At 48.8% G+C, this 19242-nt stretch overlaps 1 protein-coding gene across 3 annotated transcripts in view; it reads left to right on the forward strand.

Moving 5' to 3' along the window:
• Window positions 1–6422: 6422 nt before the first annotated feature.
• Window positions 6423–19242, forward strand: part of FREM2 (FRAS1 related extracellular matrix 2) — a 208271-nt gene continuing 195451 nt past the window's right edge. For all 3 annotated transcript variants that reach the window (XM_074987027.1, XM_074987017.1, XM_074987035.1), the window contains exon 1: window positions 6423–11640. In XM_074987027.1, the coding sequence (XP_074843128.1) occupies window positions 6534–11640 (5107 nt within the window). In that variant the 5' untranslated portion in view covers window positions 6423–6533. The remainder of the gene's footprint in view (window positions 11641–19242) is intronic.

Here is a 19242-nt window from a genome sequence, read left to right on the forward strand (position 1 = left end):
ACAGAACACTGACAGCCAGGACTGGTGGCTGTAAACAAACTTTATGGGACCACGGGAAACTTGGCAACATGCATGATGAGTGGGTAGCTGGCTAACTAAAATCAGGCCTGATGCCAGATGTTGCTGGACAAGAGAGAGCCAGACTAGAGACGTTTAACCTATGCTTGGAGCTAACAATACAAACATGAGAGGAGACAATAAATGAATCCAGACAAACAGGAAAACAGTGAGGCAATACTGGTCATTGTGGTAGCCAATGATCTTGGCAGATCAGCCAGCCTTGCCTCTGTCATGGTTTGTAGCCATCACAGCAAAAGTGTTTCAAGGAAGGATTTGAAAGAGGGTAGAGGTAGCTCTGTTTATAGGGAGCTTCTCCCAAACATGTCAGGCAGTGTGGGGGGAACAGCTCAAAGTCACATCATATCCTGTCTATATTTGGATGACATCTGGAAGATTCTTTGCAGAGAGAGAAGTGAGGGCAGAAAGAGAAGAGAGTTTAAGGAGTGAGTCCAAAGGAGAGGAAAATGTAGCTGGGACTGCAAGCATGGGTGGGGGTGGCAGCAGGGCGACTGACTTGCCAGGCCCCTGGGCAAGGTATGTGGGGAATGGGGCTCTGCGTTTCTGAGAAGGACAGAGCCTCAGGCAGATGAGGTGAGGCTGGGGCAGCTAGGCCTCAGCTGAGCACCACCCAAAGCATGTCTCATCACCTCCCCCCCTACACAAACACCAGCCCTCAAAGTTGCCTGGAGCATGTTAGGCGGTGCTTCAGCAATTGAAAGGGTCTGGTGCTCCATCTGCCACCAGTCCTGTGGTAGTGAGCACCAGACCCTTTTGAATCGCTAAGCCCTAGAGCAACTGCCCCCTTTGCCTCCCCACCACTCCTGTCAGCAGGCCTGAGCATGGGATTAAATTAAGATGGAGAAATGGAGTTGGTCAGCAAGACAGATGGCAAACTGAAGGAGGAGACAATGAAGTAGTAATGGAAGAAGACAGCTTGGTCATGGAATTTCTGCCAAAGACATGGAAGGAGCAGGTGTTTGAGATGAGCTAGGGCTGATGGTTGGCAGGGAAGACTTTGCAATGGGTGAGAGGGGTGAAAGAGTTACAGGTGGAAGACAGTGGAGAGGCTTGATAACCATATCAGAGAGGGGGCAAGGAGAGGGGAGAAGTGAGAGCAGACAGAGGTGGAAAAAGTACCTTAAAAGTTACTTGAGTAAAAGTGCAGCTGCTTTCATGTTTGGATACTTGAGTACAACCTAGATGTGATATGTGTGTGCGCGTGTGCAGGCATGTATGTACTTTTACTTAAGTAGTCTTCCAGAAGGATGCCAATAACTTGTACTTAAGTACATGTCACCCCAAAAGTAGCTGCATTTTACTCAAGTAATTTTGGGTACTTTTTCTACCTCTGAGAATAGGTGAGAGGACATCAGTGCTGACAGACCAGAAGTCATTGACAGGGTGACGGGTGGGATGCGGAAAAAAAACGTGATGGAAAAAGAGAGGGGACTTGAAGGTGGGCAGCTGAGAATGAGAGAGAGAGAGAGAAAGAGAAAGAGAGAGAGAAGTGCTTGAAGAAGCCCAGGTCAGGTAAACGGGCCACTCACTTTGGGTAGTAGAAGAGATGAAGCAGGCTGCAGGTCAAATGAAGATGTAAATGTGAAGAAATGTACAGCTGAGGGGTCATGTGGGTCATCAACATGGAAGCTGAGGGCACCAAAGGTGAGTGGGAAATTGTGAAGAGAAATAGCCAGAAGTGAAAATAAGAGTGCGAGACTGCTGGGAAGGAGCTGGCTGGAGAATAGACAATAGAAACATGGCAGGGGAAAGGAGAGAAGAGTCAGATGCCATGCAGTTTGAAAAGGAGAAAGACAGGGGATGGAGGCAGGAAGGAAGCAGCAGGAATGGGAGAGAAGCTCAACATTCCCAGAATGGTCTGACCCACAGAGGAGACATGACAGAAGGAGACACCTCTTGTTAGACAGACCATCTGCACAGGCAGCGTCAGGCTGAGTTGTCCAGGTCTCTGTGACATTGAGATGCTGGAAGGAGCATACTATGAAGTTCTTCTGGATGACCGTGATCTCTTCTAGAGATGGAATGGGTATTTGAGGTAGCTCAAGATGTGATGGGGTGGGGCCATGGAGGATGATGGACAACTGAGCTTAGGAATGGCAATATGAGAAGGGAAGAGATTTTGTTGAGATAAGTATGGGTGTGGTGGGGCTTGGGTAAATGTCACCAGAGAGGAGAAGGAGGGTGGGAAGGTGGGATCGAGATTTGTGTTGGTGAGAAGGGGGAAGATTAGACTAATGAGGGGAAAGGGAGCTGAGCGGAGTTGTAGAAGGATGAAGATAACCAGGGAGGGGAGATGTAACCCTCTGGGAGCTGAGACGGGAAAGGGCAGAGAAGGACTGTGGACTTGTGATGCAGAAGAGGAGGGTGAATAACAGGTGGAGAACAGCACTATAGTGAGGCTAGGTGGCATCTCACTAAGTCAGATGGGACAGAACCAATTTGTGACTCCTGGGTAGGCAGAGCCAGCTGGGTCTTGCCCCTCCCATCAGAAGCTATGGGGTGGGACAGGAAAACTGTTTAGTTACCTCTATCCTGCTAGAGGATCCTTGACCCCATCACTTGAATTGCCACTCCCCTGAAACAGGGTGGTGCCTAAGTGACATGGTGAGGCAGAATGGCTTCCCATTTGAGCCAGAAAGGCACCTGTGTGTAAGGAGGGTGGGGGACACAACCATTAACACTACAAGTATGCACAAAAAAGGAAAGGATTGAAGGTCTACTCTTGGCCATGGTGTCAGGTTGGGACAGCTGGAGAGTGCCCCGTTAGAGGATAAGCCTTCCTAATATGTTCTCCATGGGTGGCTAGGGACAGGCAAGGCATCATATATCAGAACAAGAAAATAAAGCTTCTGTAATGCAGTTAGGAGACTTAAAGTACTCTACATGGTGTGCTCCCATATCCACTGAATGGTTTCGGTCTTATTTTCTGTTTCAGAAAATGTGGTGTCATGAATGCTACCCAACTTACTTGATTAGGCAAACATACAAGCCCTTGAACGAGCTGGAATTTCAATTACACTTAAAAAGAAATGGGCACCTGTTACTGGTGCTATCTTTCTAGAGACATAGAAACGTTATGCGGAAGTAATTGGTCTAATTTAAATTAAATGGTACAGTTTTAGTCACTTGTTTTAATAGAATTACTGAAATTAATTCTGTACATCTGAAATCCTGTCAGGAATATTTTAAGAGCAGTAATCATGACCTTCAGCAGTTAACAGTAAGGCTATTCTACAACAACAGAGGGCAGACTTTGATAACTACCAATTTGTACGCAGTATTTATAGAGTAGATTAAACCTCTGCAACACAAATACTATAACTTTCTCTAAATTCTCAGCTGGATGAAGCTAACTCCACCAGATAGCAACCAGAATAAAATCTTTTAACCTATGACCCTACTGCCTTTTATATACTTTTGCTTATCCATGAAATTAAGATAATAAGTATCTTCTACTTCTAGTGTGGTTTGTGAGCTAAAAGCTTGCTGGCCTGTTTGACTGGACAGAATTTGCTAAAATTAGAGGACTGTTGTGATTTGTAAACAGGTTGATTTACCATTTGATGATGAAACACATCAAAGGCCTAATCCTGCAGTCATTGAAATCAGTGGTAAAATTTCTTGTGTGTTCAGTAGTAGAAAGATCACATCCCAAATTCATTCTATTACATTTTTCACCACAATGTATTCTTAATTTGTTCAAAAATACAGGAAATCCATCCAGTTCATAAACTTCCCATTGAAATTATGTATTTTGAACATATTTTAAAATCCAACTCTGCTTAAAATGGTTTTCTCTCACTTTTGTCCTGCAGCCAGAGGTTATCACTCTTGACAAAATTGAGACCAATAAGCAGTGCTTGAATGTTTAAAAGTTAGGTAAAATTCCAAATGAGCTACTGAGAAGATGGGATGTCCTCTCAAGAGTGCTTAGTCTGATTTAGCAAAACATCACAGCAAATGTCATTGTGTTTAAAACAGACTGCTAAATTTTGAAAGGTTCAAGAGAATCTGTCAGGTTAAATATTTCCTTACCTGTGTAATCTTTGATTACCAAAAGCTGACTTTTAAAATGACAGCATCTTTTTATTAGTTATTTTGTCTGTTTTTTTTAATTAGATGAACAGTTAAAATCGAGGTGATACTGCTTTTTTTTTTTAAATTGGTATCTCATATATTTCCACATTATGGCTTCAATATCCCTTTAAAGAAACCTGCATGTACGAGTTGCAAAAACTGTTGAGGCAAATTTATTTTTAAAAAACCTGTTTCTACCGAAATTAATGAGAACATTTGCATTGGATCTGCACTGTACAAAACTTCATTTTTAACCAGTCCTACATAAGGGTTAAATTTAAATGGACTGCACCCCTTCGGCAAATTCACATATGTTGGTAAAAGAGGGTATTTCTTTACATTGCATTCTGCTAATACCCCAATCCCAAGACTCCTGTTTGAAAAATAAAATCCAGACAACTTTATTCTTGACTATGGCACTTCCATCACAATGTACAGTGCCAAACTCCCTCACCACTCCTCTTCTTTAAAGGGTCATTTCAGTTCTGTGTTTCTTAATCTGAGGAATAGCCTTGGACAAGGGACACATTTGTGTCAGTTTTCTATCTTTCATTAACAATAAGAAAGCAGATTTTAAAAAAACAATACGTAGTGTACAGTGATTTGTATAATGGTGCAATTAACAAAACAGAACTTCATCACTTGTCTCCAATCATAATGGGTTATTAGCATCTTGGTGTTTTGCTATAAGAAAACATTGGAGGCTTAATGTACAGTAATTACAACAGAATCATGGAGATATTTTTAATAATAATTGTAAATTCATATTTTACTAAACTAAATGTGGAGTTGCTTGCCCAAGAGTAATCCAGCTCAGCATGTAAAGGTGTGTCATCTCATTGATGTCCATCATCCCAAATGGCTGCAACTACAGATGTGTCAATATCAATAACACAACTAGTAAGTTCTTTTCATTAAGTGTTCCAGGGCTGTTGCCATCTAGTCTTCCAAATTCAATGAGCCATACAGAAAATAACATCTCCCTTTATGATAACATCTCCCTTGATAAAGTCTCCCTTTATAGGCATTAACTATTTTTGAATATCTTTTTAAATAAAAGACATTGGTTTTATACAACTCATTTCCCCACAAGCTTTTTATTTTGAATTCTCCCTAACTGTACTCCAGATGTATTTTAGATTTTCATGAGACAGAAGTTTAGCTGATGAGAAAGCTGATGAATGAAAAGCCATTTTCCCTTATTAATAATCCAAAGGGAAACTATTTCCTCTGCAAGTCTCTACTCCTTGTAGTTGCTATTGAAAAACAAAAAAACTTTATAAACACAAGTGGCAAGAAAGCCCTTTAAGCTTTTATTCTTCCTTCACCTCAGCCATTCAACTAGAAAGAGTGAAACTGGATCTAACTTAATGTGTTTTGCCCTAAAGATATTTATCAGTTTTCTTTCTGGTGCAAAGAAATGTGATGCTGACAAGCAGATTTCTAACACAGTTTGCACTCTAATTATTGCAACAAAAACAGAGCCATATATCTCTCAAATGACAGCTCTGCACTGTGCCTGGTTTCTCAGTGCCTCGGGGCACTTTTTGCCCTCAACCTTCTCTGGTTTTCCCCCTCCGCAGTCCTCCCTCCCTCCGTCTCTCCATTAATTTGTGCCTGTCTTGCCAATTACAGACAATTCATCTTCCTTTTTCATCTGGGGTAAGAAAACTCTTCCTCTCCCCATAATTCTTGGATTTACGAGCTCATAGTTCTCCTGAGCAATTTCCATCTTTGTGTCCTCTGCTCCAGCACGAGGTATTTTGTAGAGGCGTGGGTAGCCTGGAGATTTTCATTCATTGGATGAGGAAAACGACTGCGCGTTCAGGATGAGTTTCCCAACTCTCCTTGCCTTCCTCGTAGATCTAGGTAGAAGAATTTCCCTTCCTTGCGGGACACTGGGTCGGCACGGTGTGTTGCAGCCCAGCCTCTCCCCTAGGGGCAGGGGGACTTCCCCTTGCAGAGGGGGCTGCTCGGGCAGGGTGCATGAGCCCCTTTCCTAGAGATTCTGCACCCATCGCCCCTCCTGCTAACAGCCCGGGGGGAAGCCGCCTTCCAGCCCTTGCAAACTATCCCTGGGAAAAGCTCCACCACCTTTCCCGAGGACCCCCCCCACCCCAGCAACAACCTGTGCGTTCATTTCTCGCCCGATTTGGCTGATTGGCAGACCGTGCTGGCCAATCCCCGCCGCCGGCCGCGCTGCATGGGGTGCTCATTGGCCAGCTGGAGGAGGTGGGCGGGGGGGGATTCCGCCGCGTTGCCCCGCTGCTGCAGGCTGCTGTGGGGGGAGTTTATAAGGCAGCCCGCGCGCCCGGCGAGAGAGCTGCGGCGCGTCTGTGCAGAGGGCGCGCGCCGCTCGTGCTTTGCAGGCGGGGAACATGCTCCGGGCCAGCCCCGCCGCACGGGCGCTGCTGCCCGCGCTGCTCCTGCAGTTGCTGGCCGGGGGCTGGGCGCTGCTGCCGGGCAACACCGCGATCCCCGAGCCCTCGGCGCTGGAAGCCCCGGAAGGCGCCTCCATCGTGGTGGCCAACCGCGGGCTGCGCGTCCCCTTCGGCCGCTCCGCCTGGCTGGATCCGCTCAGCGACCTGGTGCTGCAGGTGCAGCCGGGGGACCGCTGCCACCTGCGCGTGCTGGCCGAGGAGCCGCTGTGGCTGCGGCCGGGCCGCCTGACCCCGCCGCGCTTTCCTTGCGACTTCGGCCCCGGCGAGGTGACCTACTGGCACCTGGGCTCCCGCAGCCCCGCCCGGGACCGGGTCCGCCTGCAGCTGCGCTACGACTCGCCCACCCGCGCCCTGGTGCTGCCCCTGGTGCTGGAGGTGGAGGTGCTCTTCGCCCAGCTGGAGATCGTCGCCCGCAACCTGCCCCTCAGCGTGGAGAGCCTGCAGGGCACCAGCCCCGCGCTGGACGGCCGCAGCCTGGCCTTTGCCTTCCAGCCCGCCCGCCAGCGCTGCAGGCTGGGCGCGCTGCCGGGCCTGGGCGGGCTGCCTCGCTACGGGGAGCTGCTGGGCCACGCGGCTCTGCCCTGGCAGCCGCCCGCCGCCGGCGCCCCGGAGCCCGCCGCCTGGTGGGAGTGCGAGGAGCTGCCGCGGCTGGGGCTGCGCTACCGGCACACGGCGGCCGGCCGCTCCCCCAACCGGGACCTGCTGCCCATGGTGGTGGAGCTGCAGGAGGCCGGCGCGCCGCCCAAGCGGGAGTACTTCCAGGTGCTGGTGCGGCTCCGGGCGGGCGCCGAGAACACGCCGCCGCGGCCCAGCTTCGTGGCCATGCTGATGATGGAGGTGGACCAGTTCGTGCTGACCGCCATCACCCCCGACGTGCTGGCCGCCGAGGACGCCGAGTCCGCCCCGGACCTGCTGCTCTTCAACATCACCTCTCCCTTCGGGCCGGGCCAGGGCCACGTGGTGAGCACCGACGACCGCAGCCTGCCCATCGCCTGCTTCAGCCAGCGCGACCTGCGGGAGCTGCGGGTCGCCTACCAGCCGCCCTCGGAGGACTCGGCCCGGGAGCGGCTCTTCGAGGTGGAGCTGGAGGTGCTGGACCCCGAGGGCGCCGCCTCGGAGCCCTTTGCCTTCATGATTGTGGTGAAGCCCATGAACACGCTGGCGCCAGTGGTCACCCGCAACACCGGCCTGGTGCTCTACGAGGGGCAATCACGGCCGCTGTCTGGCTCCGGCCCCAGCCCCAGCCTGCTCATCAGCGATGAGGACGACCTAGAGCAGGTGCGGGTCAGTGTGGTGGCAGGGCTGCAGCACGGCTACCTGGCTGTCTTGGAGGACCCCCAGCCCCGCAGGCACTTCACGGTGGCTGAGCTGATGGCCGGCCGTGTCATCTATCAGCATGATGGCAGTGAGTCCCCGCTCAGCGACAACCTGGTGCTGCGGCTGGAGGATGGCGGTGCCCGGCACTGTGTTGAGTTCCTCTTCCCCATCACCCTGGTGCCCATCGATGACCAGCCGCCCCTGCTTAATGCCAACACGGGGCTGTCCTTGGCTGAGGGCGAGACAGCTCCTATATCTGCCCGCTCCCTCAGCGCCACCGACATTGATTCAGATGATGCTATACTGCGCTATGTGCTGGAGTCTGGCCCTGCTTCAGGACAGCTGCTGCTCCGTCAAGCCCAGCCACGCATGGGCTGGGAGGGTGAGGATGGGGGTTCCCCCTGGAGGAGGGTGCTGGGTTCATCTGGGGACCCCCCAGTCTATGAGAGGCTGGTGAGTGAGTGGTTGCAGCAGGATATTGTGGAGACACGGCTTTTCTACCAGCACTTTGGAGCCCATAGTCCTGGCCCCAGGGTGCTGCTGGATCAGTTTGTCTTTAGGATCCAAGATGACAATGACCCACCCAACCGCTCTGGGCCCCAGAGCTTTGTCATCCGGATTCACCCAGTGGATCGCTTGGCCCCGGTGCTGCACGCAGGTAGCAGCTTGCATCTGGTGGTGGCTGAGCAGCAGGTGACCCTGTTGAGGAAGAAGCACCTGCGTTATACTGATCAGGACTCTGGGGACCAGGATATCCACTACACCATCATCCAACCCCCTACTGACACACACTCCAACCACCCCAGGGGGCTCAAGGGCACCCGCCTGGGATCCCTGGTGCTGACCAATAACCACTCAGTGGAGGTGATGCACTTTACGCAGGCCCAGATCAACCACCACAAGATCTCTTACCGGCCCCCACAGGAAGAGCTGGGGGTGGCACCTCGCTTGGCTCAGTTCCAGTACCAGGTGGAGGATGCGGCTGGCAATGTTGCCCAAGGCACTTTCACCATCTACCTGCAGCCCATAGACAACCAGCCCCCTGAGATCACCAACAGTGGCTTCACTGTGCGTGAGGGGGGCAGCCATGTGCTTGAACAGGTGGAGCTGGATGCCAGCGATACAGACACTGAGCCTGCTCACCTACAGTTCACCCTGACCCAGGCTCCCAAGCATGGAGAGTTGCAGCTCTCTGGGCATAGTCTGGACATGGGAGCAGGCTTTGGTGTGGAGGATATTAAAGGTGGCAAGGTGGTCTATGTGCACAGTGGGGCTGAGTCTCACAGTGATGCCTGCAGCCTGGACGTGAGCGATGGGGTCCATGTGGTGCCCATCACACTGAAGGTGACTGTGCATCCTGTGGATGATGAGGTGCCCACCTTACGGCTGCCCACAGGGACACTTGGCTCTTACTTGGATGTACTGGAGGATGGTGCTGTTGAGATCACTACTAACATCATCCAGGGCACGGATGAGGATACAGATGACTTGATGCTGACTTTCATTGTGGAGGATCCTCCTCAGCATGGGAGCATCCTGGTTCAGGGAGTACCTGCGGAGAGGTTTTCCCAGAGAGATCTGCTGGATGGGGCTGTGGTATATGCCCACACTGGTGGTGAAATAGGTCTTTTCCCCAAAGAAGATACCTTTAACCTCACTTTGTCTGACCTGTCTGAAGAGTGGAGTGTTGGAGGCAATATTGTTCAGGGAGTTTCAGTCCTGGTGACCATTCTTCCTGTTGACAGTCAAGCCCCAGAGGTTTTTGTGGGGGAGCAGTTCATGGTAGTGGAGGGTGAAAAAAGGGTCCTTACACATAGCCACTTAAAGGCTGAAGATGTGGATACACCCAGTGATGATATTCTGTGTACCATAGTTGCTCAGCCCACCTCTGGTTACATAGAGAACATCTCTCCAGCCCCAGGATCTGAAAAATCCAGAGCAGGTACAGCTATAAGTGCTTTCACTTTAAAAGATCTCAGGCAAGGACACATTTATTACGTGCAAAGCATCCATATGGGTGTGGAGCCTGTTGAAGACAGGTTCACTTTCCGCTGCTCTGATGGGATTAACTTTTCAGAAAGGCACTTCTTCCCCATTGTCATTATCCCGACCAATGATGAAGAGCCTGCAGTCTTTATGCGAGAGTTCATAGTGATGGAAGGCATGAGCCTGGTTATTGATACTCCCATCCTGAACGCAGCAGATGGGGACATCCCTGCTGATCAACTGACCTTCACTATCACTAAGTTTCCCAAACATGGCCACATTGTGAACCAGCTGATCAATGGGACAGTCTTAGTGGAGAGTTTCACCCTGGATCAGATATCTGAGAGCTCCAGCATCATCTATGAGCATGATGACTCTGAAACAAAAGAAGACAGCTTTGATGTGAAACTCTCAGATGGTAAACATGCTGTAGAGAGAACTGTGCTCATCGTGGTTATTCCTGTAGATGACGAGACACCCAGAATGACCATCAATGATGGGCTAGAAATCGAAATAGGGGAGACTAAAATCATCCACAACAGAATACTGAAGGCTACTGATCTAGATTCTGAAGATAAAACTTTGACTTACATTATAAGGTATGGGCCAGGACAAGGCCTCTTACAAAGAATAAACCTTTTGGGTGGGATTGAGAATATCACAGTAGGAATGAACTTCACCCAAGATGAAGTGGATAGAAATTTAATTCAGTATGTGCATTTTGGTCAAGAAGGTATTCGGGATCTTATCAAATTTGATGTGACAGATGGGATAAATCCTCTCATTGACCGATATTTTTATGTGACCATACGTAGCATTGATATTGTCTTCCCAGATGTGATCAGCAAAGGGGTGTCCTTAAAGGAAGGGGGAAAAGTTACACTTACCACTGATTTACTCAGCACCAGTGACTTGAATAGCCCAGACGAGAACTTAGTTTTCAGTATTACCAGGGCTCCTGTTCGTGGCCATCTTGAGTGTACGGATCAGTATGGGGTGCCTATCAGAACCTTCACTCAGCTCCAGTTAGCAGGCAGTAAAATCTACTACATTCACACCTCTGAAGATGAGGTAAAAATGGACAGCTTTGAGTTTCAAGTGACTGATGGCTATAACCCAGTGTTTCGCACTTTCCGAATTTCCATTAGTGACGTGGATAATAAAAAACCAGTGGTCACAATCCATAACCTGGTGGTGAGTGAAAGTGAAAATAAACTAATAACCCCCTTCGAATTGACTGTGGAAGACAGAGACACCCCTGATATGTTGCTAACATTTATTATCACCCACGTGCCCATTCATGGTCAGCTCCTGTTCAATAACACCAGGCCAGTCACATCCTTCACCAAACAAGAGCTCAGTGAAAATCTTATAAGCTACAAACATGATGGTACAGAGTCCGCTGAAGACAGCTTCTCTTTCGTTGTTACAGATGGGACCCACACTGATTTCTATGTCTTCCCTGACACTGTGTTTGAAACAAGGAAACCCCAAACAATGCACATTCGCATAATGGCTGTGGACAATAGTGTACCGCAAATTGTAATAAACAAGGGTGTCCCTTCTCTCCGTGTTTTGACTACTGGCCACCTGGGTTTCATGATTACCAACAAAGTCTTCAAAGTTGAAGATAGGGACAGCTTGCATATTACCCTCAAGATCAGGATCACAGAGGCTCCTCACCATGGCTTCCTGATTCACCTGGGAAAAGGCAACCATAGTATCACTCAGTTCACACAAGGTATTTTGGTGTTTGGTACCCTTTCTTTTTTTTTTTTTTTAGAGCACTACAAGCCTGCATGCAGAAATTAAGCATACTTAATTCTATATAACTCCTCCCAGAAAGAGCCTGTTTACAGTATTCAGTACCTGATTTGTGGTAGTGTCCAGGGTCCAACAGAGAACAGCTACCAGTTTTGCTTTGTACTGTATAAACAGAATGAGACTGGGGGGATGGGTGAATGATATCCAAGGATATCAGAGAAACAAGATAGGTGAGAATATCTTTTACTGAGTCAACTTCTGTTTAATGAGAAAAAACAAGCTTTCAAGATACAAAGCTGAAGAGCACAGTGCAGTTCGAAAGCTTGTCTCTCACTAGCAGAACCTGGCTCAGATGATACAATATTTTTTACCGTCTTGTGTCTGATATCCTTGTACCATCATGGACACAACACTTCAGACAAAAGCAAATAAGACTTCATAATTTAAATAATTGTGAATCCTTCATGTTGACAACGAGTGACTCAAAGTCTGAGTCAAGCTACTCAACATGAGTACAAGTTACAGGAATGGTCCGTTAAACATTAGAAACTTTTTTCAAATTGTTTTTTTTAGAAAATATTATTGGAGCCGTAAAATATTACTGACTATTTAGGATATATAAGGCATTGGTCACATACTATCTGGGAGCACATGATGTAGTGTAAAATTATCCTCAAGCCCATGGAGCAAATTTCTCATGACTAACTTATTGCCTTGTTTCAAATCACAAACTCTACATGATAAAGTAAATGGTAATGTAAATGTTTTAAATTTAGGTCCGTACTGCTTAGCTTTCTGAAACTACTAAAATGGTGTTATTAGAATGGAAATGTGCTTTTGGTACTCACCTTACAACAAGGTTGTAGAATAACCTCAGTCAGTCAAAAAGTATTATCTATTCACTAGGGAACTTTCAGGATTATTATGGATTAATAATGGGTTGCATAGGTGTGAAATGGTGGTTCTTGGAGCCTTACTTGTTGTGACTTTGCTTGGGTTGCAAATCTAGCAAATATAAATAGACCCCCCACAGATCTTACAGTGTTTAACTAAATGCCAAAGGTTTCCCAAGAGTAGCAGGGATAGGCAAACCTTAAAGAAAAGGTGCAAATCATTACAGTGGTCAGGAAATTCAAGCTGCCTAAATCTTGGAGCCAGCACAGCTGATCTATAAAGAAACATTTCCACTGATCCTGTGTTAAGAGTTTTTGAATGGGTGAGTGTCGGCGAGAAATAGAGGAGCAGGCAGTATGCACTCTGGCATGGGAAAAATAATTCCTTTCTATGTGCCTAGTATTACACATGAAGCAGCCTGGTCTGTTTCAGATGTGATCCTAGGAGCAAACTTCTGTACAGCGTTCCAGATAAGCGTGAAGGTTCAGCTGTGGGAACACTGACAGCTTGTTACTGCCTGCCACTTGCTCGGCCCACCCACCTCGTTTGACAGCGATTCAGACCTCTAGTTGCTGCACCCTGCACAGCCAAAGCAGGGAGCATTTTAGAGGAAGAGATGGGATGTCTAATAGGTGAGGTAGAGAAATTTTTGCATGCTGGTCTCACCAGGGTGTAAAACCGTGGTGCCATTTCAATGATTAATTGCTGAACTCTAATTAAAATGTGTGCAGCTATCGGAGGAGTTACTTCCTCCATATTTCCCTGCAACATGCACGTACTATGGGGTATTTGCACCTGGCCTTTTCTGGCCCCAATATTGCACAGTTGCTACCAGCTGCTGTCTCCAGCAGTAGTCCTGTTGGTGGGATAGGTTCAAACTCCCTCGTCTAGCAGGACAAAGGATGTTGCTGGACCAGAGAACAGCGGTGGGATCCCAGCTGGGGAAACCCAGCAGTCCTGTGGCTGGGAGCTGGCTGGGGCAGAGAGCCCTGTTGACAGCCCCAGCCACAGGGCCCCCTGCCCAGGCAGGAAGGGAGCCGGGCCCTCCTGAAATGCCCCCCCACCCCACCCCAGGCAGCTGGTCTGACCTTCCGTCATCTGGAACCAGTCAGGTCCTGAGGGTGCTGGATAAGGGAAGTACAACCTGCAGTGCTAGTGTAGATTAGGCCTCAATTGGGCATTAGTGTTAAGTGCACTGTGTCTGTCTCTGCTCCAAGTAAGTTTATACAGTATGCTTTTTAAAATGCCAGTGACCTCCAGCAGTGTGTCTGCACTGTTCCTACCAATGATGGACCCAGATTGGGGGAAAAAAAAACTAGTGCACACTAGGCAATGTAGACTTGTAAAACTGCCATAGTTGGGAAAATATATGCTTTCAAAGCAGAGAAGAGGGAGCAAATCTGGGAGGTGCCTACAGGGGAAGGAGGAAAAAGATAAGGGACAAGGAAGTGTTGCGGGGAGAGAGAGCAGTCCCACAGAAGGGCAGTTGAGGAAACTGGGCACAGAAAGGCACAGGAGGAACTCCTGGTTAGAGGCAGCAGTCTTGCAAAATTGGAAGTCCCTAGTCAAGGAAGGCAAGTGAAGAAAAGTGACATCAGTCTTGCTAGTGTGAGGGAAAGGGAAGAAGGCCTGGCTTACATAGAGGTACAGGAGTATCAATAGGGCAAACATGGGGGTGGCAGCTGTGGAAGAAAGGACATTGATGGTTCCTTTCACCGCAGATGCCCTCTTCACCTTATCTCTTGCTGCATGCCTGGGGAGGGATATTAGTGCCAAGGAGCTGCAACTTCTTGGCTAAACTTTATTTTTGTTTCACCTGGTAGTGAGAGAACCTTTCAGTCCTGTAGAATCAGGAGCATGGGCAGAATTCTGGGTCTGATCCTCTGGTGCTCTGAACTTTTTTGTAGCCATTTATCCTGGCACAAAGTGAGTAAAAGATTGCCAGGCCCAGAATGGTGGCCTTTTATTCCCCTTTCACTCTCATGGTATGCTCTTATAAATGCTTATGCAACATGCAAGTCTACAACCTGTCTTTCTTCCTGCTGGAGCTCTCCCATCTCAGAGAACAGGGTTGGTTTTTTTACCCTGTCACTAGTCAGTTTGCACAGTGGGAGTTTCTTGTTACTGACTCCATGGGTCTGCTACTGTCATCTATGACTTAAATTTTTAATCTTTTCCCTTCTTAAGCATACAGACACACACCCCACCTCCCCCGGCCCTAATTAGGAGCTGAATATTCTCAGTGTTCGTGGATGTCACTGGATGCTGATGGGGCTCAGCTTCTTGCAGGAGGTATGCAGCAGCTTGAAGGTCTCAACCCCTCTCCCTTGGTCTGCCAACCCCTCCCTCAGGCTGTTTTATTATAAATCCTACATTTAGAGATCTAGCTGTCGAATGGTGACCCAAGCAAGGGCAGAAACACTGCTGCCCACGTTGTTTTACCCATCCCTGAGATGATACTTCCATCGCTCTGTGAATGAACAGTCTGATCTCACGGAAAAAGAGAAGTCCTTTGACTTGAGATCCACTGTGGTTTTGCAGCAGCCACCCCAGGGGGGGAACACAATCTTTTGGGAAGGCTGCTTTTCAGTAGCTGCTACTGTTTTACCAAATGGTAGAAAGAAAATCACCCAAATATTTCAGATAAACTACACAATTTAGTCAAAACCTCCAGAGTAGTAATTAGACACACCACATGTTGTAGGAGTTTGCACTGATGTGGTTCAGGCTTTCCCCCTGTGATGTGTAGGTTTTTTGTTCAGGTACAGAACATGGGTTGGTTTGCGTTACTGGTAAAAAGTGAATATTTTTGTTAGCTTTCCATTAGGTAGCATCTTCCCCCACGTGATAGTGAGCTTCAGTGTTGTGAAGTGGGGCCTTGGTCCGTGTCACTAGCCAGTACAAATAATAATTAGTCGCATTGGTAAATTACAAGTTAGCAGAGCTGAGCCCCTTGGTAATAAATGCCAGTATTGTGAAGGCAAACAGGTTTGCTTCTGACTCTCTTCCCCACGTTTTCAAATATTAATGTAGTATAGAAAGATGAAAAAAGTGCCATACAGTAGAAGGCTAAAATGTTCCCTGAAAACTCCAACTATCATGTAACATTTTAAAATGTATATAGAAAAAGCTACTTTGTTACTCAAAACCAACAAGAAGTCCTGTGGCACCTTATAGACTAACATATTTTGGAGCACAAGCTTTCGTGGGCAAAGACCTGCGTCAGATGCAGTGTTACTTGTTACTCAAGTTGCTTCAACTTCAAAGCATCACTATTTTTTCTTCCATTTACTTTCACATAGCTTGATCTAGGCTTGCAAGGATTTTAAGGGTGGAGAATATATGAAAACAAACAAAAACCCCTCCCCAGGCAATTATTTCAAACTCTCTTCTCACTCTCTTGAGGATAAGAAATACGTACGAAGAAAATTGCTTATGCATAATCACACAGCACTCATCTCTGCATGTCAGGGCTGGAATTTGTTCTTAGAAGATGTTCGTTAAAATTAGATAATTACCTATAGAGAAGGGACCACTGTTAATATAAAAGACCTCGGAGATTAAGACAAAAAGTCTGGTTTTTAATTGGCTATTTTTTAATGTTTTGAAAGTGCATATACTGCACAAGTGCTAAGTATTTTGGTACCTGCTCAGTCCAGTTCAGTTTGCTTTGATTAAAGCATTAAGTGCATGACCATGACCTTCAGCTCTATGGGTCTGTTAGGGAGTGAAAGCACAAGGAGCCCCTCTGACAGTCATATGGAAAAACAAGGCATATGATACTCCAGAGGAGCCAGCGAGGAAGACAGATTTGTTGACTGGTCTCTAAAAGTAATCCTTTTGGTAAGCAGGATGGTCTAGTGGTAAGGACTCTGAATTCGAATTCAAGAGACTTAGCTGGTTTCAGTTCAGGTTGGTATTGTATTAATAAGGTTATAATTTGGCTATGTTATTACTGTTTGACACTGGGCATGTTGCATGCAGGTATGCTAGATTTTAGTGTAACAATTTGAAGGGGGGGAGTTTTATCACAAATAAGGAAAAGCATGAAATCATGCATTAATAATTCTTTATGTTTAAGTTCTTCCAGTTTAATAAAAGCTTGTTCTAAGAGTAAATCCAGAGAGGGGATTTGAAGGAAGTAGGCAAGTAACATGGGTACTAGTGTAACTGCTCTCAGTCAGTCTTGAGCCTGGGACATTAGGAGCTTAGTGTAGGTGCCTCTGCAACTTGAACTGAAGGCCAGCTGGTTCTCAGCTTTGGCTGTGGAGTCTTTCTCTGTGAAGTGATGTGGGTACCACTATATGGGACAGTTAACCATACATAGATGTGTGGGTTACACCAGCACCAGTAACCTTGTTGTAATTTGCATTCCTGTTATGTAATTTTAGGTCACAATCTATTTTGGCTCCTCCAGTCTATGCAGTGCACCTTCTTGCAACAGCTTTTGTTCGTGGTGGCAAACAATGGCAATGGGTTCTCTTTGAGCATCAAGGGTTTCCCAAGTCGTACAACCAGCAAGATTGATCCCCTTTTCCTTTTTCATGTTCCAGATTGTTGCTGTGCACCTTGTTGATCCAGAAACCCAGTGTTTTGCAGTGATCTGAATAGTCATGCTTGACATACCTTGTGTCATGAGAGAAGATTGATTCTGTAACTTGGCATGTGTTTCAGAAAGAGGGGCAAGTCTCTCATTGCCAGTTCTGCAACTTTTATCTGAGTTGACTAGTAGAACCAGACTGCTTACTGTGTGAGGTACAAGTCAGCATGAGTAACAGGATCAGGCTCTTAGAGGAGATTTCAGATGAACAAAGTGCTACACACAAAGGCTGTGTCTACACAAGAATCTTACTTCAAAGTTAACTTCAAAGTAAGGGGCTACTTCAAAGTAGCCTGCAGAGTTTCTACACACACTTTCCCTTACTTCGAAGTTAACTATTCCACAGTTAACTAAGGGAGGCTAACTTCAAAGTCACTGTTGCATTCTTGAGACCGGAGTAATGCCCAACTTCGAACTTTAACTTCGAAGTAGGGTGTATGTAGATGTTCTGCACTCACTACTTAGAAGTGAGGGCTCCACCATGACAGCAGCCCCCACTGGAGCATGGAGACACTTTGGCTAGCCCAGGCACAGCTCTATGATCCCTGTTGTCCGCCTGACAGGAACCAGCTCCCCAGCAACCCCAGGCAGGAAGCTGAGAGCGTGCCACAAGCAGGGGCGGCACGAGCCCCCCAGTTGGACTGCTTCTGCTTGATGCACCAGCCAGTGTGCGCATCCACCCCACCCCGGCCACCATGGCAGCATGCCAGGACACTCCTATCCCCTGGAGGCCCCAGATGATGAGTCCGAGTGCTCACAGCACCTGGGCAAGGTGCGTACCAGGTGGGGGCCCTCCTGGAGTGAGGGGGAGCTGAAGGACCTCCTTGTCCTATGGAGGAGGTCCTTTGGCAAACTGGCGCCCACCAGCGCAATGCAGAGGCCTGTGACAGGCTGGCCAGTGGGCTTGCTGACCAAGGCCACCCTGGCCGCACCAGGAGCAGCGTCCGGATAAATGTGAAGGAACTGAGCCAAGCCTACTGCAAAGTCTGCAAAGCTGCCAGCCGGTCAGGGGCACAGTCTACCTACTGTCCCCCCACTATAGGGAGTTGTGTAGGCTCCTGGGCCGAGGATGGTGGTCGCCCTGGAGCACCTAGTGGACACTGCTGCTCCCTCCCCATCCCGTGGACACTGACAAGGAGGTGGGCCCCTCCAGCACTACCAGCCCCTGCGCAGGGACCAGCCTATGGAGACCGAGGGTGATGATGAGTGCTCCAGCAACGGGACCCTTGTTGATGCCCAGCCGTGCCTTGTCCAGCTGAGCCTCACTCGAGCCCCTGGAGGTAGCAGCTGGTAGGTAGTACGGGGCGATTGAAATGTCACAAAGACTGGGGATGCCCCCATTCCCCCCCCCGAACATCCCTGCAGCCCACATGCCCGGGGAAGTGGGGGGGCACCGAACATGGCCCGATCCTTGGCATGTGGAAACCCCTTGGCACGCAGGATCGCATGGGCCAGTGGATGGGATGGAAGTGGGGTGCGAGCCAACAGGGGAGGCCCTGGCCCCCTGGAGTTGGCACCCAGCACTCACAAGCTGTCCCCCTGCCCTTTATGTTTTCACAGGTCCGTCATCGCAGAGTTGCCCCAGCCCATCAGTGCAGTGCAGGCCACAGCTGCAGGGCGCCGGGAGGCCACTCCATCTCCCTAGCCTGCATCCCCATGAGGCCACAGCTGGGTCACACGACGACAGCACTGGTGGGACGAGAAGGCTGCTGCCAACCAGGCAGTCATGAGGCTGCTGCCTCCCTGCCTTGCTTAACCTCCCACCTTCTTGCCAGACCAGCCCGCAGCCCACCCCTGCTCCACAGCCACCCCCTCCCGAAGGCACCCCCCACTGCGTGGCAGACCTGTCCTCGGTTGCCTGCACCAAGCTGGGTTGGTGGCTCCTGGCTGGGGAGGGCGCACCTTCCCCAGCGTGCCCCCTCCACCCCACCGGCACATGCTGTGGAGGCCAAACCTACAGCACCCTCACCCCACCCCTACCTCCCTGTGGTCCTGGCCCGGTCGCAGCCCTGCAGGGGGCCCCAGACCTGGACTGGTAGAGGCAGCTGTGGCTGCCACTGCTCACGGCCCTCCATGCCACTGGGT

The sequence above is a fragment of the Carettochelys insculpta genome, chromosome 1 (genome assembly GCF_033958435.1).
Source record: "Carettochelys insculpta isolate YL-2023 chromosome 1, ASM3395843v1, whole genome shotgun sequence".
Classification (NCBI taxonomy): Eukaryota; Metazoa; Chordata; order Testudines; family Carettochelyidae; genus Carettochelys; species Carettochelys insculpta.